The following is a 21,392-nucleotide window of genomic DNA, read 5'->3' on the forward strand; positions in this document are numbered from 1 at the left end:
CGGGCTCTGAGAAGCAGGCCTTCTACAAGCACAGATGACCCAGATAAATGTCTAAAAGGTTTCATCTCTGCATAATTAAGTAACATGCCACACATCTTTCTCACAGTTTCATGGGGTCTTCCTGAAACCATTGAGATAATTAGTATATGTTCTCCAAGCCCTGGAGTTTACTTCATCATATACAACAAATATGCAAATGTATCAAAACTTATTTGCCAATCTCTCTAAAATTGTTTTTTCCTTTTTCTCAAAGATTTTTATCCTACCGTCAGACCTCACTGCTCAGTCTTCAAGTTTATGGTTACCTTGATAATCTCTCCAAATTTCCTGATGTCTGTTTCATAGACTATCCTGCATTTAATTACAGCAATAGATAACACTAAGTGCTTAGGTATTGCATATTAGCCATAAATCTCAAAGCATGGTACAAAAGTGAATAAATATTAGCACCCCCATTTTAGAGATGGGAAAACAGAAGCACAGAAGGGTGGTTTGTTTAACATCACACTGCAAGTCTATGTCAGAGCTAGGAATAGAACCCAGCTGCCCAGGCCCCCCGTCTGAGTCTATCTCCACTGGGCAACACTGCCTTTCATGTCTGGCCTCTCTAACACCATCTCAACTTTTTTCAAATTGTTTCTGAAAATCACTTGAATTCTACCTTGTTATTCATTTATTTTTAATATGGTATACATGCCTGTGTTTATAGAAAGCCATCCAGTCATACATTGTGAATGGTGGCATTATGCCCCCAGGTACTGGCTCAGAAAATCAGTAATTATCACTGGAACTGTTTGATACTTTTCAAAGAAAGCAAAGAAGGAAGGCACCGAAAAGCAGTTTCTCTCTGCTTCTGTCCCCAGGGTGGGAGCACTGTGTACTGTGCATGCTTGGAAGTGTGCAGACTGAAGGGGCACTTCACAAGCAATTATTTTCAGTTTACTCAGACACTGAGTTGATCATTCTGGAGAGAGCCCAATCTAGGCTCTCTCACCTGGAGGGAAAAGGCAACTCAGTGCAGAGCCTTTGGTGGGGGATGGAAGAAATAAAGATGAGCTTTGGGGGAATTCCCCCAAGAGGAATTCCTCCAAAAGCGAAAAAATCCATTTATTTATTAACAAGAAGTACTTGGAATACATTTCTCAAAATATATTCCATCTTCAAGACTAAAGAATACTTTTGCACTTGGATTATTATTGTTTATTATATATCCTAAAAAGTCATAAGTATTTGTGGTGCTTTACATACAAACAAGAAACACAATGGGCTAGATCCTCAGCGATGCAAATCAATTTTCACCAGATTGCAAATGTAAAGTTCCATCAGCTGTGGATCTGGCCCAAGGTCCCTACAGGAGGGCTTTCCAGTTCTTTTTCACCTGGATCATAACTTGTACTATGTAGAATAAAGCCCACAGAACTACCATAAAACAAAATACACACCTATCTTTAAACAATGCATATCTTCGCTGAGTCTAAAAAATGAGAAAGGAGCTAATTGGACACTCAACCTAGCTAGTAAGACTGATTGTCTCAACATATGAATTGAAAACATCAAGCTTAGGGTTTGTGTTTAGATTTAATCTACCTATGCTTTCCTACCAAGCCTATCATCAGAGTATCTGACCACCTTTTATTGAGTGTCACAGGGACATTTGACCACATTTGGGAAACAAACAGTCATTCTGAAGAATTCCCTGAATTAGAGTTACAAATGTAAGTCTTATCACATTGTTACTTAACATAAACACATGCTGCCATATCCAGGTATACAAAACTCTGAGGAATGAGCTGAGATATTAAGTAGATTATGTGTCATGGACAGAGGTGATGGTTGGATCACAGACACATGAAAAAACCCCAAAGCTACATATACCCCATTTCCTCAACTCCACAGGAGCACTATGCAAACACAGCAGATGTATTGGTTCTGATTCACTGTTACATTGCTCAAGTTTTGTACTACTGTAACTGCACTGAAATCAATGGTGTTATACTGGAGCACAACTGGAGCAACACAGCGTACATATTACACTGACCTAAAGGACTCAAACCCAAAAAACCTCCTGCATCCCCAAGCCTCATAACTTTCTGGGTGCGGGTGCCTCCCTGCCAAGATCTGCTCACCCTCATGCAATCAGCCTTGGCCCACGAGATCCCTCCATCGAGCAGGAAGCCATAAGTAAGGAATCCCATGACAGCTAAGATGGGGGTAACCGGGTGTATATATGTCCCCCCAGGCCTCCAAGGACTACAGCCTAGAGTATGTCATGACTCCCCACGGAAGGACATTTTGGCCACTTTAAAACTCAGCACCTCATCTCTCGTGTCTTCTGGTGGCCTTTCATGTGGGCCACAGTGCAGGCCTATGTGGCTTCTAGCAATGTGTGTGGCTGCTCCAAGGTGCCACACAATAAACCCCTTGGACTCCTGCAACCACTTGAGACTTCACCTGGCCCCTGGACAGTCATTGCCTTAGATTTAGTAGTAGAACTACCCAAGTCCAGAGGGTTCACAACCATTCTGACAGTAGTGAACCACCTCACAAAGATGGCACACTTCATCCCCTGCATTGGCCTACCCTCTGCCTTGCTCTGGGTGGACCAATTGGTCTGCCTCCATGCCCTCCCAGAGTGCATTGCCTCCAGCCCCAGTGCACAATTATCCCGTTTCTGGCAAGAAACTCTTCGGATTGTGGGTATCTGTTCTTGTCTCTTCTCCGTCTAACACCCTCAAACAAACGGTCAAACAGAGAGAACCAACCTATTCCTGGAGCACTATATTTGATGCTACATAAACTTTCACCAGAATAACTGATCCTTGCTGCTATCTCATGCAGAGTTTGTGTACAATAACACAGAACATGTGTCTATGGGGCAAAGCCCTTTTTTTTAAAAACTACGGGTTCCACCCTCGGTTCTACCCAGAGCTACCCACAACCCAGCAGCATTGGACTGGATAAAACGGATACATCAAAACCAAGATGACCTAAAAGTTCATCTGGAAGATGCCCAGAAGAGCTACACACACAATATGAGGATTGCCAACAACAGGAGGGTCTGGCTCTTGATGAAAAACCTACACAAGAACAGGCCACCTCATAAACTGACTACCAGTTTCTTAGCCTTTACCAAGTTTGCCAGCAAATTAACCCCGTCACCTTTGAACTAGACTTGCCCCATTCTCACTGAACACACCTAGTTTTCTACACTCCTGAAGCCACACATTCAGGAACCATTCTCTCACCACACTGATACATAAGAACAGCCATCCTGGGTTAGACCAAAGGTCCATCTAGCCCACTATCCTTGTCTTCCGACAGTGAGCAATACTAGGTGCTTCAGAGGGAATGAACAGAACAGGTAATCATCAAGTGATCCATCCCCTGTCGCCCATTCCCAGCTTCTGACAAACAGAGGCTAGGGACACCATCCCAGTCCATCCTGGCTAATAGCCATTGATTGATTCATGGCTCTATCCTCCATGAACTTATCTAGTTCTTTTTTAACCCTGTTATAGTCTTGGCCTTCACAACATCCTCTGGTAAGGAGTTCCACGGGTTGACGGTGTGTTGTGTGAAAAAATACTTCCTTTTGTTTGTTTTAAATATGCTGTCAATTAATTTCATTTGGTGACCCCTACTTCTTGTGTTATGAGGAGTAAATTACACTTCCTTGTTTACTTTCTCCACACCAGTCATGATTTTATAGACCTCTGTCATATCCCTCCTTCATCGTCTCTTTTCCAAGCTGAAAAGTCCCAGTCTTATTAATCTCTCCTCATATGGCAGCCGTTCCATACCCCTAATCATTTTTGTTGTCCTTTTCTGAACCTTTTCCAATTCCAATATATCTTTTTTGAGATGGGGTGATCACATCTGCACGCAGTATTCAAGATGTGGGCATACCATGGATTTATATAGGGGCAATATGATATTTTCTGTTTTATTATTTATCCCTTTCTTAATTATTCCCAACATTCTGTTTGCTTTTTTGACTGCCACTGCATGTTGACTGTATATTTTGAGAACTATCCACAATGACTCCAAGGGATAGCTCAGTGGTTGGAGTATTGGCCTGCTAAACTCACGGTTGTGAGCTCAATCCTTGAGGGGGCCATTTAGGGATTTGGGGCAAAAATCTGTCTGGGGATTGGTTCTGCTTTGAGCAGGGGGTTGGACTAGATGACCTCCTGAGGTCCCTTCCACCCCTGATATTCTATGAAAAGATCTCTTTCTTGAGTGGTAACAGCTAATTTAGACCCTATCATTTTATATGCATAGTTGGGATTATGTTTTCCAATGTGCATTACTTTGCATTTATCAACATTGAATTTCATCTGCCATTTTGTTACCCAGTCACCCGATTTTGTGAGATCCCTTTGTATCACTTAGCAGTCTGTTTTGGACTTAACTATCTTGAGTAATTTTGTATCGTGTGCAAATTTTGCCAGCTCAATGTTTACCCCTTTTTCCAGATCATTTATGAATATGTTGAACAGCACTGGTCTCAGTACAGATCCTTTGGGGACACCACTATTTACCTCTCTCCATTGTGAAAACTGACCATTTATTCTTACCCTTTGTTTCCTGCCTTTTAACCAGTTACTGACTGTCCCTCTTATCCCAGGGCTGCTTACTTTGCTTAAGAGCCTTTAGTGAGAGACCTTGTCAAAGGCTTTCTGAGTCCAATTACACTATATCCCCTTGTTCACATGTTTGTTGACCCCCCTCAAAGAATTATAATAGATTGGTGAAGGATGATTTCCCTTTACAGAAGCAGTGTTGGCTCTTCCCCCAACAAATCATGTTCATCTATGTGTCTGATAATTCTGTTCTTTACTATAGTTTCAACGGGTATGGAACAGCCTTCAGATGAGAAGAGATTAAAAACACTGGGATTTTTCAGCTTGGAAAAAAGACGACTAAGGGGGCTATGATAGAGGTCTGTAAAATAATGAATGGTGTGGAAAAAGTGAATAAGGAAGTGTTATTTACTCCTTCAGATAATACACCGCTACCTTGATATAACGCGACCCGATATAACACAAATTCGGATATAACGTGGTAAAGCAGTGGTCCAGGGGGGCGAGGCTGCGCACTCCAGTGGATCAAAGCAAGTTCAATATAACGAGGTTTCACCTATAACGCAGTAAGATTTTTTGGCTCCCGAGGACAGCGTTATATCGAGGTAGAGGTGTATAAGAACCAGGGGTCACCCAATGAAATTTATAGGCAGCAAGTTTAAAACAAACAAAAGGAAGTACTTCTTCACACAATGCAGTCAACCTGTGGAACTCATTGCCAAGCAAAAACTATAACGGGATCCAAAAACAAATTAGATAAGGATAGGTCCATCAATGGAGGATAGGTCCATCAATGGCTATTAGGCAAGATGGTCAGGGATGCAACCCCATGCTGTGGGTGTCCTTAGCCTCTGACTGACAGAAGCTGGGAGTGGACAACAGGGGATGGACCACTTAATTGCAATCTTTTGTTCATTCCCTCTGAAGCATCTGGCATTGGCCACTGTTGGAAGACAGGATTCTGGGATAGATGGACCATTGGTCTGAGCCAGTATGGCCGTTCTTATGTTCGGAAGGGCTACAGTCCTGGAGAGTGCTCCTGGGAACCGATGGAGAATATCCACACTTCCTAGAGAACCTGGATTACTATCTGGCTTACTAGTGCCCAGAGGGCATGTTAGGGGAGGGGATGATGTGAGGGATCATAGGTCTCAAACGTGGGCCCACAGGTCACCAGGCAGTGCTCAGACCACAGCCACCACACAGCTACTCATCTGAATGACTGGAGAAGGAGGCCAGTGAAGCTCCAGCTTGCAAAGGGCTGCACCCACAAAGCTGGAAATCTGCATCCAATTGGCTGGAAAGCTCTATGGAAACCAGAAAGAGGTACAGGAAGTTGTCTGAGCAACTAGAGGAATCTCTGGCTGGCTGCTACTATGGACCCGGCCTACTTGTCTGACTCCTGAGCCCTGCCTCACAGCCACTTCTTGGTTCCTGTCCTCCTTATCCCAGGCCCTGGTGTGTTCCCGGTTCCTGCTTTACTCTAGGTCTTACGCCCTATCCCTGATGCTGACTCCAGCTCTGACCTTCGGCTTGGCACCTGACCCTGTTTTCGGCTCTGATCCTGGCTCTGGTTCCAGGCTCCCGACTCTAACCATTAGGCCTCACCACCCAAGCCCCGGTCCCTACACCTTGTCCTGGAGCTTCCAGCCCCCAGCACTAGTTAGGTCAGTCCCTCTTTTTCCAATTCCCTTGTGGCAGCTGGGGAATAGCTTAAGGCACAGGACTGCCCAAGCTATACCCCCATGTCCTCTTTCTCCACCTGCTCCCGCCATGTCCTGGTAATCCTCTGTACCAGGAGCTCTTGAAGGGTAGGGGCCAGGGCTGGTTCTGCACCTGGTCAGAGGCCTCTGTACTGGGGTCATCCCCATGAGGCTGTTTTTGGGCTGTTGTGCACCAGCATAGCTGTCACAAAGTAGTAGCAGGGCAACCATGAACTGAGTTAACCCTTTGTTCATCAGGGACCCAGTAAGTGCTCCTGCCCCTGTGTAACCTTAAATTTGAATATTCAGCCTCATGCGAATGAGTTTTGAGAACTCCAGCAGCCTCTTTAATTCCTTCCTCCTTTTCCTCCAAAGAAATCAATAGAAATTTAAAATTTGAACACAGCTCTATGACTGTTTTGGTTTTGGCCTGGAATTAGTATTTATGAAGCCAACAAATTTTAAAACAAGCATACACATGAAACACTGGAAGCAAGTTTAACTAATTCTTCCTTCAATTTTTTATCTGTGTCTTTGCCTGGAAGGCATCAGTGCTCCACTGAAATCCAAAGTGATTTTAAATGAAAAGAAACCTTCAACTTTGTATGAAACCTTCAAGTTTTCCCAAATGAGAGTGTTTTAAATCATCTGAATAATTCAAGGCATGCACCTATCAGCTACTTCACACACTGCAGGATGGAGAATGCTGCTAAGCATTCTCTTGGCCCTTGTCTGAAGAAGTCCACTGAATCCTACATGGAGTCCCAAGAGTCCCCCATTATCTCCACTCATCTCCTTGCCTTTGAGGAGCACAGATGCCACTCACCATCCTTCCACTTGTCAAAAGGCAGGGCCTATTTGAAACTGGTCAGTGCCACTTCATAATCTCCCCATTGCTACTCTGCAGTCATTTACCCCCGTGCAAAGTGGGTGTAAAATGCTACTTTGTCATGACAGTAACACCACACACCTAGTGGTTTCCCAGCAATAGCATGCTAAGCAACACAGGGCTTGTCTACACTTTTGGGGGAATGCAAGAGGGTTACACCAGTGTAGGTGCATTAGTGTTAACCTCTATTTATACATGATGTACCAATGTAAAATGTGTCATGCCACAGGGCAGCTTACTCCAGTACAAACGGGCTGGGTGGAGGCGGCCACACAATCATAAATAGGGCTGCAGATATATCATGACACTTTTTAAAATAAAAAATCACGTGCAGTCATAGTAAATTTAGTAAAAGTCACGGGTTTAGTGACTGCGCCATGATTTTTTATTTAAAAAATTCCCTAACAACTGAGGGGGCACCAACCATGCATAGCAACCCTAATTCCAGCCTGGTGGGGAGAGGAGATGGGGGTGGGGAGCGGAGAGCAAACCTTCCCCACACTCAACCCGGGCAGCGGTGGCTCCTGGGGCTGGGCCCCAGGGTTGCGAGGGAACTCGCAAGCCCTCACTTTGGGTCCCACCACACCTCCATCATGAATGGCACTGCGACCCCACACATCTGGCCACAACGTCTGAAACAGAAAGCTGGACCCAGCCCCACAGGATAGGAGCCACAGGAGCCGCCACTGTAGGGTGAGTCACAGACACAAAAATCGTCACAGATAAACAGGAAAATTATGCTACCCATGATTTTTTCTTGACGTAAGAAACCTGCATCCTTAACTGCAAGGCATTTCTCCTAGAAACTAGTTGCTAGGGACACTCTGCAAAATTATGGGCCACCTCTACAGGTACAGAGCAGGTGTAGTGGGAATTGGACCATTTTCCCTTTCTCACGGCCAGCGTCAGGGGTGGTTAAAGTGCAGCCTGCCCGTGAGAAGGTGAGAACTGATTGGGAGAACTTAGCCTACTAAAACAACAAGGAGTCTGGTGGCACCTTAAAGACCAACAGATTTATCTGGGCATAAGCTTTCATGAGTAAAAAACCTCACTTCTTCAGATGCCTACTAGACATTCAAGACCCTAATATGAAACCACAGTGTAGGAGCCCGATTCTCCACACATTTACACACCATTAGCTTCAATGAGGTTACTCCTGATTAACTCCTTTGTAAGTTAATGGATGATCAGGCCATCTGTCATTTTATCATTGTACTACTATAAATTATAATACCAAATTTGTTGGGATTATAAAACTCCATTTCTTATTCAAAAGGCAAATGGCAGTGGTTATCCAGTTTCCACAAGACAGACAAATTACAGTTAGATTGTGAGATATGGGCTCTTCCTCCCATTGACTTCTTTCTCTCTGACCTCCAGAGATTATCTTTATAAATCATGTTTCATACTAAAATGTATAGGAACAGAAAAATACCTATGATTGGTACAGGTAAGCATTGATCATACACGTTCCTGGTTGTAAATTCAATGGATCCTTAATGATGTAACAGTTCTATGTTGCATTTCCAAACCATACCCAGGGCCATTTCATACTTTAGCCCTTTTCTTGTCACAAATATTCTTCTTTGCCACTACCCTAGTGACCTTTCACAAGACACTGATTTCTGTGAGTGTTCAATCAATCAATAACCCACTTTAAACAACGAGGCAATAAACTGAGGGAAAATGGTGTATATTAGAAATGATGGAGTAATCTGCCTCTAGAAACCTTACTATGCTGTTAAATCTAAAGCAAAGTGTAGTAGTTCAAACTGTGCTGAATTATGAGCATTTCCTCAAGACAAAATTTTGCAATGCAAGGGCATTATGGGAATTACTCTCTTCTGCTGAAGAATTCAATAAAATGCTTTGCTCTGCCAGCACAACGAGGCAAGAGGACTTGAGGATGGGTAATCAGGCTTAGTTAAAACAAAGTTCCCACTCTGGGGACCTGTTTCTGGAAGCTAAGCATTCTGTAGTTTGTACTCAGCTTATAAATTCTAAAGAAGTACCAAGAATGGATTTATGTGAGTATGGAAGCCAGTAACCATGAACGAGGCTAACAAAAAGTGATGCAGACTTTCAGAGCTGAAGGAAGGAAGGAAGGATGGCCCAGTGGTTAGGTTGCTAACCTAGGACTCAGGGGACTGGGGCTCAATTCCCTGCTCTGACATAGCCCTCTAGTATGAGCATGGACAAACCACCTAGCATCTCTATTCCTCAGTTGTCCATCTGGAAATCAGGGATAGCAGTACTTTCCTACCTGATAGGATGTTGTAAGGATGAATCCATTAAAGATTGTGAGGTGCTCAGATAGTACAGCAGGGATCAGCAATCTTTGGCATGCGGCCCCTCAGGGAAATCTGCTGGTGGACTGGGACGGTTTGATTACCTGCAGCGTCCACAGGTTCGGCTGATTGCAGCTCCCACTGGCCGAGGTTCGCTGTTCCAGGCCAATGGGGGCTGCGGGAAGCGGTGTCCAGCACATCCCTCAGCCCACGTCGCTTCCTGCAGCCCCCATATGTCCTGGAATGGCAAACCGCGGCCAGTGGGAGCTGCGATCCGCTGAACTTGCGGATGCTGCAGGTAAACAAACCGGCCCGCCAGCGGATTTCCCTGACGGGCCGCATGCCAAAGGTTGCTGATCCCTGCATTATAGCATGGGGGGCTGTAAAGTCCCATAGGTAGAACGTATTTTACTATAACTGCACTACAATTTTAAAATCAGGGCAGCAGAAATGGGATGGCAGGGGAGGCTAGCACCTCCACAATGGAAATACTGTGGGAGCTCTGACCTCATGTAAACTTGCATATACCTGGGGAGCAGGGGGGACGAGAGCAGAACTCAGAAGGGCTTGAGCAGCCACTGCGGGGGCTGGGAAGCAGGGAGCAGGATCCGGAGGGGCTGGAACAGGCCTGGAAGCAGGTAGGAACCCCCAGGACCCTCCTTCCCAGTCTGGAGCTGGCTGCCTCCTTCCCCCGCTGAGTCTCAGTGCCTCCTCTCACTCTCCCTCCTATCCCTCCACCCCCCATTTGTAGGGAGGTGCTGTGCTCCTCGCCCCTATTTAAAATTGTGGATTTGTTTAATGTGGCAAAAACCTTATTCTCTTGCTTTATATGTGGCTTGGATATTGCCATCATTGTGATGTGAATCTTTGCACTTCCAGCAGGCACCAAAATGTAGATGGAAGCAGGAGGATGCTGGCTGTATCCCCCTCCACCCGAGCTGGTGCTGCAGAATCCATTGGCAGCCCTCTTCGGGTCCACAGACTGCTCTTGGTCAGAAGCAGTGTCTCCATGAGGTATTGGGATTGATTGGTGAGTGGTAGGACACCAGCCATACTGGGTAGAAGAGAATTATTAATAATTATTAGTATTACCATAGTGCCTAGGAGCCACAGTTGTGGATCAGGACCCCGCTGTGCTAGGCGCTGTACAAACACAGAACAAAAGAGCTCACAATCTAAGTATGAGGCAAAAGACAACAGCTGGAAACAGACAGACAGATGTGGGAATGTAAGGAAACAATGAGACCATATTGGTCAGCAGGCTAGGCAGTGGTCTCAGCACAACAGTGGCCTGCCCACTGACCAGTTTTCTGTAAGCATCACAGCACAGGAGAGTTTTAAGGCTGGATTTGAAGAATCTGTGTTTTTTCCTCATTGGCAACTGCCCTTCACAATGCCAGTGAATTGATTTCTTTTGCTGGTATACCTACAGATTTTCCTGTCTTGTTTCCAGTAAAGAAGATGCCATTTAAAATTATATAGCTTTTCAACTGGGTGTCTCTTCTCTCTCATTTCATTATTTTACACTGCAACTCTCCCTCAGAAAAGAGAGAATCCTACAATAAAATGTGTTGTTCCTGGGCTTGGCACCCCGGATATTGACATGGAGGAAATCAGTGGTTTGATATCGTAATATGCTGGCTAGAGCATACTTGTGCCACTTCCCTCTACTGGATAGAATAAGTATCATTTAACGACATGTCATAGGCTCTTTACGTTCTTCTTTAGCTCAGGTGATAGTGGTCTGTGCTTCTGAATTGCACTGATTGAAAGCTAAGTCAAACCCAGCGGACAGTGATGTGATATGCAGGGTTTTTTTACTCCATCATAGGCGTTCATTTCTGTTTTATCACCACAAAAGAAATCATGTGTAACTGGCCATGTTCATACTTTTTCCTGAATCAGGACCAACTGATCTTGAAGTCACACAGTATAAGGTGTATAAGCAGCCATGGCCTCTACTTCTTAAGCAAATGGCTTTCTATATTGTCTTCCCCTCTCTAGCCTTTGGAATAGATCTGTCCTTCAGCCAGGGAAGAATTTAACTTTAATCTTCAAGCCATTACCCCTTTTAAGTCATCCATTGACTACCACAGGAAGAATCTACCTCCATGGAGGACTGTACACTGGTCCAGGTGCCATAAGTAATATGCTGTGGTTGTTCATGAGTATTAACATTTTGTGATTTCTCTTGAAGAGTCATAATTAGCCTATGTAAACGAAGAGTCCAGAGGGCCAAGGAGCCTCCAGTGTGGTTTCAGTCTCCTTACCCTACTATCAAATTCCACTATTTCAGAGACATGTTGGGGAGCACCTGGCATGCTGGAGGCCTTGCTGCCCTCAGAGTGAGCCTTTATCTATTCTCTTAGCCCTTATCGAGCACTGTACAGTACTGGATTACAAAACTACAGGGAGTGCTACCGCAGCTGTTGGGGCTGTGACTGAAGTAGTTTTTTATAAGAGATGTCGCAGGAGAGAATGAAGAAGAAAAAGCTGTAGTTTGTTTGGGCAAAGCATTACTCTAACTACTGAGAAAACAATTTCATTACCCACAATTTTCCAGTGGGGACATTATGTTGATTTTGAAGGTACCTGGCCAGACCCTCAGCTGATGCAAATTAATGTCATTCCAAGCCTTCAATGGAACTATACCCATTTATACCAGCTAAGCGTCTGGCCCAGAGTGGATAACAACCTTTGTTGCCTATGAACTGTGAGCAATCTGACATGTTTGCAAGGCAGTTTACTTCAGTCTCTTTTGGGTAATTTAGCAGACTTTCAATTTGTACAAAAGCTGGTCTGCCTTTTATTCCCTAAGCATCCACATTTCTCTAATGCTCTTTTCTCTCCCACTCTCTTATATTGGTGGCCATTCAGGGCGGCTTTTCTCCCATCGAAAGGCATGGCAGGACTGAGTGGACACTGCCTCCAGTACTTTCCTGCAAGGCTTGTTCATGCACTGGATTCAAATACTTCAGGGTTTTGTTGTTGTTGATAATTATGTTGCTTTTGCATCATATCATCATTGGTTGTCTTTATTAGTATTAAAAAGGCCCTTAAGTTCTCACTCTGCATATCTCTTCAGCAATAGCACATTTATATTTTAATGTAGTGCCTTATAGTAAAAGCTGTTGAATCATACACAGACTAGTCCCAGATCAGTTCTGGCACTGATCCAGAAATCTGACTGGGTTCAGATATGTTAAGTTACAAATTAGCCACCCAAAACAAAAGCAATGGCCCCCTGTTTACTATATAAATGCAAATTAGTGAATTAGGGGATTTTTCTTTTCATTGCTCTAGGTATACAAACCAAAGGGGAAAAAGTAAGAGTTTATATTAGGAGAAGCCAATGAGACTGCATTTTAGATACTAGTATATGAAGGTAAGATATTGTTACATTCTTTCTCTGTAATATTGTGGTTTGGTGCATTGAGAAAACCACGTTAGTGCTGTTCCATGAATTAACTGTCTAATTACACATGAATAGTTCATGATTGGGGAAACAGTGTAAAGAGCTGAGTTCAGAAATATGACATATGTCTTGATCTGTGTTTGAAAAGTGACTGTCCCAGCAGGGGTGTTGGAACAATTTGGGTGTTGGAAGCCATTGAACAAAACTGAAAACCCCATATGTGAGGGAAATCATGTATTTGGTTGTTTTTAATACTTCCAGCCAGGGAGTCCTGCCACACCCCCAGCACCCCTGTGGCCCACTGAAGGTGTGATAGGTGGTGTGCAGGGGCATGCACAAGGGAGGGCAAGCAGGGGCATCCTCCCCTCCCCCCTAATCAGTAGGGGCACAGAGCTCCTCCAGCTTGGGACCGCAGCAGGGAGATTGAGCTCCTCCAGCCCTGGGGCATGGGGGAGGAGGGAAGGGGGCACAGGATGTGTCCCTCAAAAAGCGGTCAAATGTTTATTCCTGCACACGCCCCTGGTGGTGGGTGTGGGTGTGTGAGAGAGAGACTAGAGCTGGTTAAACAGTGTCAATTGAATAATTAATTTGAAGAACTTCACAATAATTTTCAAGTATTTGTAATTTGTTGTCCATTTTCTCAGTTTACAGACTAATTCACACATATTCCCAAATATAGGTTCACTTGGGGGCTTCTTTTTTAGGTCAGTCATTTTTCTTATTATTTGCACCAGTTTGTGTGTAACATGGATTAATATTAAAGTCCTGATCCAGGCAAGTGTCCTTGCTCAAGACAGCATGTCAGCACATGATTATCTTAAAGCATGTACTTAAGTTCCATTTAAGGCTATTCTTTTAGGTTACACCATATGCTAGCAGAACACATTAAAACGAATGACTCTCTCACTAGTATATAATACTTTATTACTTCTTTGTTACTACTACTCAGAGAACAAGGGCAGGCACCTAAGCTCCTCTCTATGGGGCTGATCCTACACCCATGGCCGACTCCAGGCACCAGCAACGGAAGTAGGTGCCGGGGGCAGCCAATAGAAAGGGGCGGCACTTTGGCGGCAGCTCAAGCGCCCCGTTTTACTCTTTGGTGGAAATTCGGTGGCAAGTCCTTCACCCCATCTCTTCCTCTTCGGCGGCAGCTCAATCGGTTGCCTCCCCCCCTCCCCTTCGCCGCTTGGGGCGGCAAAACAGCTGGAGCCGGCTCTGCCTACACCCCAGTGAAATCAATGGAATTTTGCACAGGCTCAAGTCCAATGTGGGCACATATCTCCCTTTGGCACTGATTCAGGAAAGCACTTAAGCATGTGCTTAAGCCCCATTGAAGTTAACAGCAAAACTCCCATTGATTTCAATAGAGGATACCGGTGATATATTAGGCCCTTTTACTGTGCTTTACCTAATATCTAGTACAACTTCAAGGAGAACAGCATCCAAAGAGTAAGTCAAGCTAATTTATTTTAACAGGATTTTTTTTTTAAAAGCGGATATGTCTAAAATATTTCAGTATGATTTTTACAATGCTTTAAAATAGAATTAGACCAATAAGGGTACATGTTCCAATACCTTTATGGGATGACTGAGGCTGTGCAATGCCCACTGGTATCCATAAGAGTCACACAATTCAGACCTCCATGCACATGACTTGAAAAACAGACACCTGCCCCCCCCCCGACTATTCTTAACCAAATAAGGCCTCGATTCAACAAACATTCATGCATGTGCTTAACTATATTCATGAGAAGATTTCCACTGATGCCAGTGGGGCTACACATACAAATGAAGCTAAGTGCATAGGTGTTTGCAGGATTGAGGCCTACGTTAAAAACAAATGTGTTACCTGTAGCAGTTGTTGTTGTAGTTGTTGTAACTCCCCAGGGCTGTCAAGCATCCCAAGCAGATGGCATAAGAGAAAAATATTTGCGTGCCAGCATCCACCCAGACCTGCAGGCAGAAACCAAAGGCGTTATCAAAGGGAAAGAAAGAATCATCGTTGTTTGTGCTTTCAGCGTGTTTATTTTCTCACAGGCAACTACACGAGGTAACTGAAAATATCTGGCAAACTTTGTTTAAATTAGAAAAAACATGGATTTGATTCTCCTTTTATACCCAATGGTGCAAATCAGGAATAACTCAACTGAAGTCAAATGGATTTCACAAGTGTCCAACTTTGTAAGTAAGAGGATACTTTGGCTTTGTGTGGCAGATAGGGTGACCAGATAGAAAGAGTAAAAAATTGGGACAGGCGGTGGGGGGTAAGAAAAAGCCCCGAATATCAGGACTGTCCCTATAAAATTGGGACATCTGGTCACCCTAGTGGCAGATCCTCAGCAAGTGCAAATCCTCCTTGCTTCATTGAAGTCAACGGAGGTTTGACAACTTATATCAGCTGAGGGTCTGTCCCTGGCCTCCTCCCTATGGGATAACTAGAAACTTAAAAAAAAAAATCATTCGAGATTAATTAAATACATACCCACAATGCATGATGTCATTCACAGATTCATGCACATTGAACAATGAGTCAGGGGGAAAAGCAGGCAAATAATTATTATGTGTAATTTGTATTGAAGCTGCACCTGGAAACCCCAGTTATGGATTAGGACCCCACTTTGCTAGGCGCTGTACAATCACAGAACAGACAGACAGCCCCTGCTCCAAACGGCTCACAATCTAAGGAGCTTTAAATGGCTAGCCTGGCAACTCAGAAACTGAAGCATTTTCGAACACAGGAGGCTGTGTGTGATCCATTGGATAGGGCAATAGGCTAAGAGTTCAGAGAGCTGGGTTTATTCCTGAATCTGTGACCGGCTTGCTATGTAACCTTGGCAAATCATGCGATTTGGGCAACTCTATGCCTCAGTTTCACCATTTGGGGATAATGAGATTTGCTTGAGATTGATGGATGAATGAAAAGTGCTATATGCAAGATAAATATTATTATTATGCTTATTATTAGATTTTTAAAATCATTTCTATTACAAGTGTGGCACTGATTAGAGATAACTCATTTTCCATGTAACTTCTCAAGAATAATGTTACATCCCAAACTCAAGTAAGTCATTGCCATTTAATCACAAGACAACAATCTTAACTCTGACCCAAAGTGATGCCTATTCTTTCACTGATAATCTCAAAATATAAACACAACACAAAATCTTTTTTTGAAACAAAAATCATAAAAATTATGTATTCATACATACAGCCTTTGGTTGTATATGAACTTCTATAGTTGTAGATATACACATTACTTAATATCTGACAAGAGTAATTTCTTTATTATGTGGGCAGTGTAAGATTTATCATGTTCTGAACTATCCATTTCCTTCCTTCTGAGTGCTTGGGTTTTGTAAATGATGTAGACAGGTGAGAATATTTAGCCTTAACTGATTCTTGAAATGATTTTTACTTGTTGTTTATGGAACTTTCAATCCTTCATTCATCTTTTTCTTTTCATCACTATCCCCTTACTCCCCAGTGACAGCTACTCATTCCATGGGACAGAATGCTCAGGCTCAACACATGCAATAATCAGACTAGTCAGAAATTTGGATTGTGGATGGAGGGGTTTTCCCTTCATGTTTCTCTGTAAGGAAAAGTAAGCAGGCAATTCAACTTAAATTTATGTACAGATCTTGCTGAGCACAACCTTTTCACCTTGGGGAAACTCTGAGTATTTCAGATATTAATTAGATGCAGGAATTGTTCATATTCAAGGTAAGCAAGCTTGCCAAAAGAATAATTGTTAGGACTTGGAAATCAGCAAACAACATTAACATCACTGGATGGTGAGAGAAGAAGTTACATACAGGGTTAAAACTGTAGCCCGTGTGGGGCAGTATTGTTTAATCACTACCAATATGATCTGGATTTGCTCTGGTTACCTACAGATGAAAGCCTACCTATCCTGGGCCAGTTCCTTAACACAGCACAATTCTTGAGGGGAGTTAAGGTGGCCTTTACATTTCCCCTATTCTGGGCTGTACATACACGCTGGGCAGGCTGTCATAAATGATGCAGTCTTCAAATGGCCCCAGAGGCTGAAATGGCAGCCAGAGATTAGTGGCAGTTAGGGGAGTCCTGGTCATTTGTCACAGCTGTGGTGGAGCACTGCAGGCCCTGTTATTCTACCGGTAGTTCTCCGTCAGCAGGGGATCCTCCTGTGGCCAGCTGTAAGTCTAGAATTTGCCAGCAGAGCTACACAAAGGAGCCATACCAGCAGACCTGGGCTCCTGTGTCCAACCCAATGAAGTACGCTGCACACTTGGGAGTAAGTGTTTTATATGACTTTCGTGAGAACTTTTAATCACAACGATTGAAGTGTTTTGCAGAAAAGGAACCTGACTAAAACCAAGATAATATAATGTTGACTGTTATGTTTTGGGGGCTGTAAGTTCGAGGCAAGAAGGGATTCAAATTCCACTCAAAGATTTCATGTATGGACCAAGCCAATCACAATAACAGAGCCAGCGCTAGGTATAAGCAGACTAAACAATTCTTTAGGGCCCCGAGCAGCTCTCAGGGGCCCCCTATTAATTATTAGTATGTGTTGTGTGGAGGAGGATGACAAAAATATTCCCGCTTAGGGCCCCCAATGGGCTAGCACCTCCTCTGCATAGTAATCAAAGGCACAGAAATACATAAACATACAAGGGACATATTTATTTGACATGTGACTGCGGGAGGCTTTGGTTTCTGGAGTTGCTGGAAGTTGGAAGTGTTTCTGTTTAGGAACGGCATTAGGGTCACATTTGATTTGCATCAGTGGTTTAAATGGTTTCATTGCTGTCATGCTGAATAAGATACAGCTGATTACATCTCAACGTTTCACCACTTGGTAGGGAAAAAACTGCACGGGGAAAGCCTTTTGACAGACAGGCTATTTAATGAGATTGGAAGCTTCCAGAAAGCTGGAAGTAACATAGGTCAACTGAAAGAGAACGATTTTCTTAAGTCTAAACAAAACACAGGAAGCTGGATCAGTAGATGTAGAATCCGACCATTACCATTTTCCCCTGTTTTAGTTGTTGCACAATATTGCTCAGTAAAGGGTCAAATGCAGGCCCAGCATTACACAACACTGGATGCATATTAACCCTTCCTGAGGGCTCGTGTCAACACCACAGCAGCCTGACTGTTCCTGAGGAAGGCCAGTCCTCCTGTGAAAGAGGGACAAATACATATGTAATATGAAGTCAGGACCACAGAGCTGCTTGGGAAGTGGAGTAGGGAGAATATCCCTCTTGAGATAAAGTTAGGGCTCCAGGCCTGGTTAGAATATACAGCTCTGAGAGACATCACGCCACAGTCAAGACCTGGCCCTGAAATGGTGGTGGATTTTCTTTATAGCAGCTTCAGCCCTGTTTTCTATAATGGCACAATATAGACAGTGACAGCTAATATTGAGTCAACATCAAAATATTGGGGAACACTTTAAATGGGCTCTGTGAACTCTGCGGAAAGCTTGACCTAAATTCTACGGTAAGGCCCCTTGGCTGTTGCAGACCTCCGCTGTAAAACTGCAAATTCTATAGTGGCTCCAGGTAATTTTTTTTTAAATGAGCTTTTTATTTGCTTAAATATTAAATTGAATAACATAATCAATGCAAGTATCAGAGGGGTAGCCGTGTTAGTCTGAATCTGTAAAAAGCAACAGAGGGTCCTGTGGCACCTTTGAGACTAACAGAAGTATTGGGAGCATAAGCTTTCGTGGGTAAGAACCTCACTTCTTCAGATGCAATAATCAATGCAGTTTCCCTTCACTTATACAGTTTGATATTAAATTTAATTTAATTTATGCTGTGTATAAATCTGCTATGTTCAATGTGCTGCAGAATAGGGCACTGAAAATGCATAGCTGCATTGTAGACCTAGCCAATGGGGAAATGGGAGGCTTAGTAATGTAGCCAGGGCTTCTGACACCTAGGAATATGAGATAGGTAGGCTGGAGTTGTGTACTAAGGCTCAGACCAGCAGTGAAAGATTTAACAATGTCAGCATTGAAAATTGCCATAATTAGGTTTTAGAGCCAACAGCCTTTGAAATGAATGGGCACTCTCAGAGCACACTCAGGAAGGCAACACTACATCAGTTCACACTTGGTTCACATTTTAAGGTTATCTCTGTAACTGTAAAGTTAAAAACCTTAATTATTTTACATACAAGTGATGCAAGGGATGGATTCTGTGTCAGATTCAGTAGTCATAAAATCACAGAACACACAAGGCCTTGTCTAGAAGGAACTCATAAAGATTTCATAACAGTTAGCATGTAACTGGATACAAGTCTGTTATTAAAAAATCTACTCAACTGGTTTTATCAACTGGATAACAGATACCCTCACTGCATTCTTAACCCTCAAGAAACATGCTTTATTCTAAATACTGGTAATATTAGTACTTAAAAAAATGTATTGTAGCACCTACAGTAATGTGATAACAATGTATAATAATGAAGACCCTAAAAAGCTATTAAATGCGTGAACAAATTCCAGCAGCCTGCACTTTATACCATTAACCATTCAACAGTTGTATCACATGCCACAAACAGTAGCAGTCATTACAAAGTCAACATTTACCTACAGTTACTATGTAATTGTAAGCCAGTATTTTCCCCTTCCCTAAGAATAGCAAATACAGCAGCGTCTCAGAGATCACAGTGTGATAACTGTAAGAAAATATTAACAATCTGATGGCAAGCACGAGACATGGCTAACAAAGGCCCGTGGCTTTCATTAGCTGTAGCCTAATCCATTCCAGTACTCCTGTTAGTCTCTTCAATATCTCCCAAGCACATCTGGATTGTCCCTTTATTCCCAAATTGCTTTTCTGAACTTCACTGAAACTTCCCCAAATCTCTCAGAAGCTTCTTGTATTTTCTGAAATGTTTCTCAATCCTCTAAGGTAAAAATATTCCTCAGATTTTCCCATTCACTTTATCAGTTGACTCAAATCTCCTTCTTCTCATCTCTGATACTTCACCAGCCCACTGGCTGCTCCCCTGCGCAATTCTAGCTCTTCATAGCATTCCAACAGCTCTCTTGGCTTCTTCCATGGCTCTGCCATTCTTGGTGGCCTTTGAGCCTCTTCTCAGTCTTCTCGAGAACTCTTGAGGTTGTGTCTTCACAGCACATTATAGATTCATAGATTCTAAGACCAGAAGGGGATCACTGTGGTAATCTAGTCTGGTCTCTTGAATAACATAGGCAACAGAACTCCCCCAAAGTAATTTCTAGAGCAGATCTTTTAGAAAAACATCCACTTTTGATTTTAAAATGATCAGTGATGGAAAATCTACTATGACCCTTCATAAATTATTCCAATAGTTAATTACGCTCACCGTTAAAAAATATTTTCAGTCTGAATTTGTCTAGCTTCAACTTCTAGTCATTGATTATGTTCTACCTTTCTCTGCTAGACTGAAGAGCCCAATATTAAATATTCATTCTAATGTAGGTACTTACAGAATGTAATCAAGTCACCTCTTAACCTTCTCTTTGTTAAACTAAATAGATTGAGCTCCTTAGGTCTATCACTATGAGGCAGGCTCCGTGATTGTGGACACCAGAACTAGACACAGCAACAGTTGCACCTGTGCCAAATAAAGATGTAAAATAACCTCTTTACTCTTACTCAAGACACTCTCCTGTTTATGCATCCAAAGATTGCATTACCTTCTTTGGCCACAGCACTGCACAGGAAAGTCATGCTCAGCTGATTATCCACCACAACCCCCAAAACTTTTTCAGAGTTACTGCTTCCCAGGATAGAGACCACCATTGTGTTAGTATGGCCTACATTCTTTGTTTATAGATGTATACATTTACATCTAGCCATATTAAAATGCATATTGTTTGCATGTACCCCGCTTACCACTCTCCCCAGTTTTTGGCAGCCTGGTGTTTCATCTGCAAACTTTATCAGTGATGATTTTATGTTTTCTTCCAGGTCATTAAAATAAATGTTAAATAGCATAGGGCCAAGAATCAGTCCTTGCGGGACCCCCACTAGAAACACTCCCTTTTGATGATTCCCTGTTTACAGTTATGTTTTGAGACCTATCAGTTAGCTAGCTTTTAATCCACTTAACGTGTGCCATGTTAATTTTATATCATTCTATTTTTTTAATCAAAGCGTGCAGTACCTAGTCAAATATCTCACAGAAGTCTAAGTATATTTCACTAACACTATTACCTTTTATCAACCAAACTTGTAATCTCATCAGAAAAAGATATCCAGTTAATTTGACAGCATCTATTTTCCACAAACCACTCTGATTGTCATTAATTATATTAACCTCCTTTAATTCTTTATTAATCAAGTCCCTCATCAGCCACTCCATTATCTCACCCAGGATCAATGTCAGCCTGACAGACCTATAATTACCCAGGTCATTCTGTTTACTCTTTAAATTTTGGCAGAATTAACTCTAGTTATAACTCAAGTGTTACCCCTAATTTGACTCTCCACTACACAGACAAATCTTTAGCTCAAGTTAAGTGGTTCT

The 21,392-nt window shown here is 42.9% G+C and overlaps 1 protein-coding gene across 1 annotated transcript in view; it reads right to left on the reverse strand.

The window, feature by feature from the left end:
• The window catches only part of SLC6A11 (solute carrier family 6 member 11), a 179,094-nt gene that overhangs the window by 24,504 nt on the left and 133,198 nt on the right, over window positions 1-21,392 (reverse strand). The window contains exon 8 of the mRNA XM_024193609.2: window positions 14,731-14,834. Within this exon, the coding sequence (XP_024049377.2) occupies window positions 14,731-14,834 (104 nt within the window). The remainder of the gene's footprint in view (window positions 1-14,730; window positions 14,835-21,392) is intronic.

This window comes from Terrapene carolina, unplaced genomic scaffold (genome assembly GCF_002925995.2).
Source record: "Terrapene carolina triunguis isolate 2854851 unplaced genomic scaffold, T_m_triunguis-2.0 Scaffold232, whole genome shotgun sequence".
In the NCBI taxonomy this organism is placed as follows: Eukaryota; Metazoa; Chordata; order Testudines; family Emydidae; genus Terrapene; species Terrapene triunguis.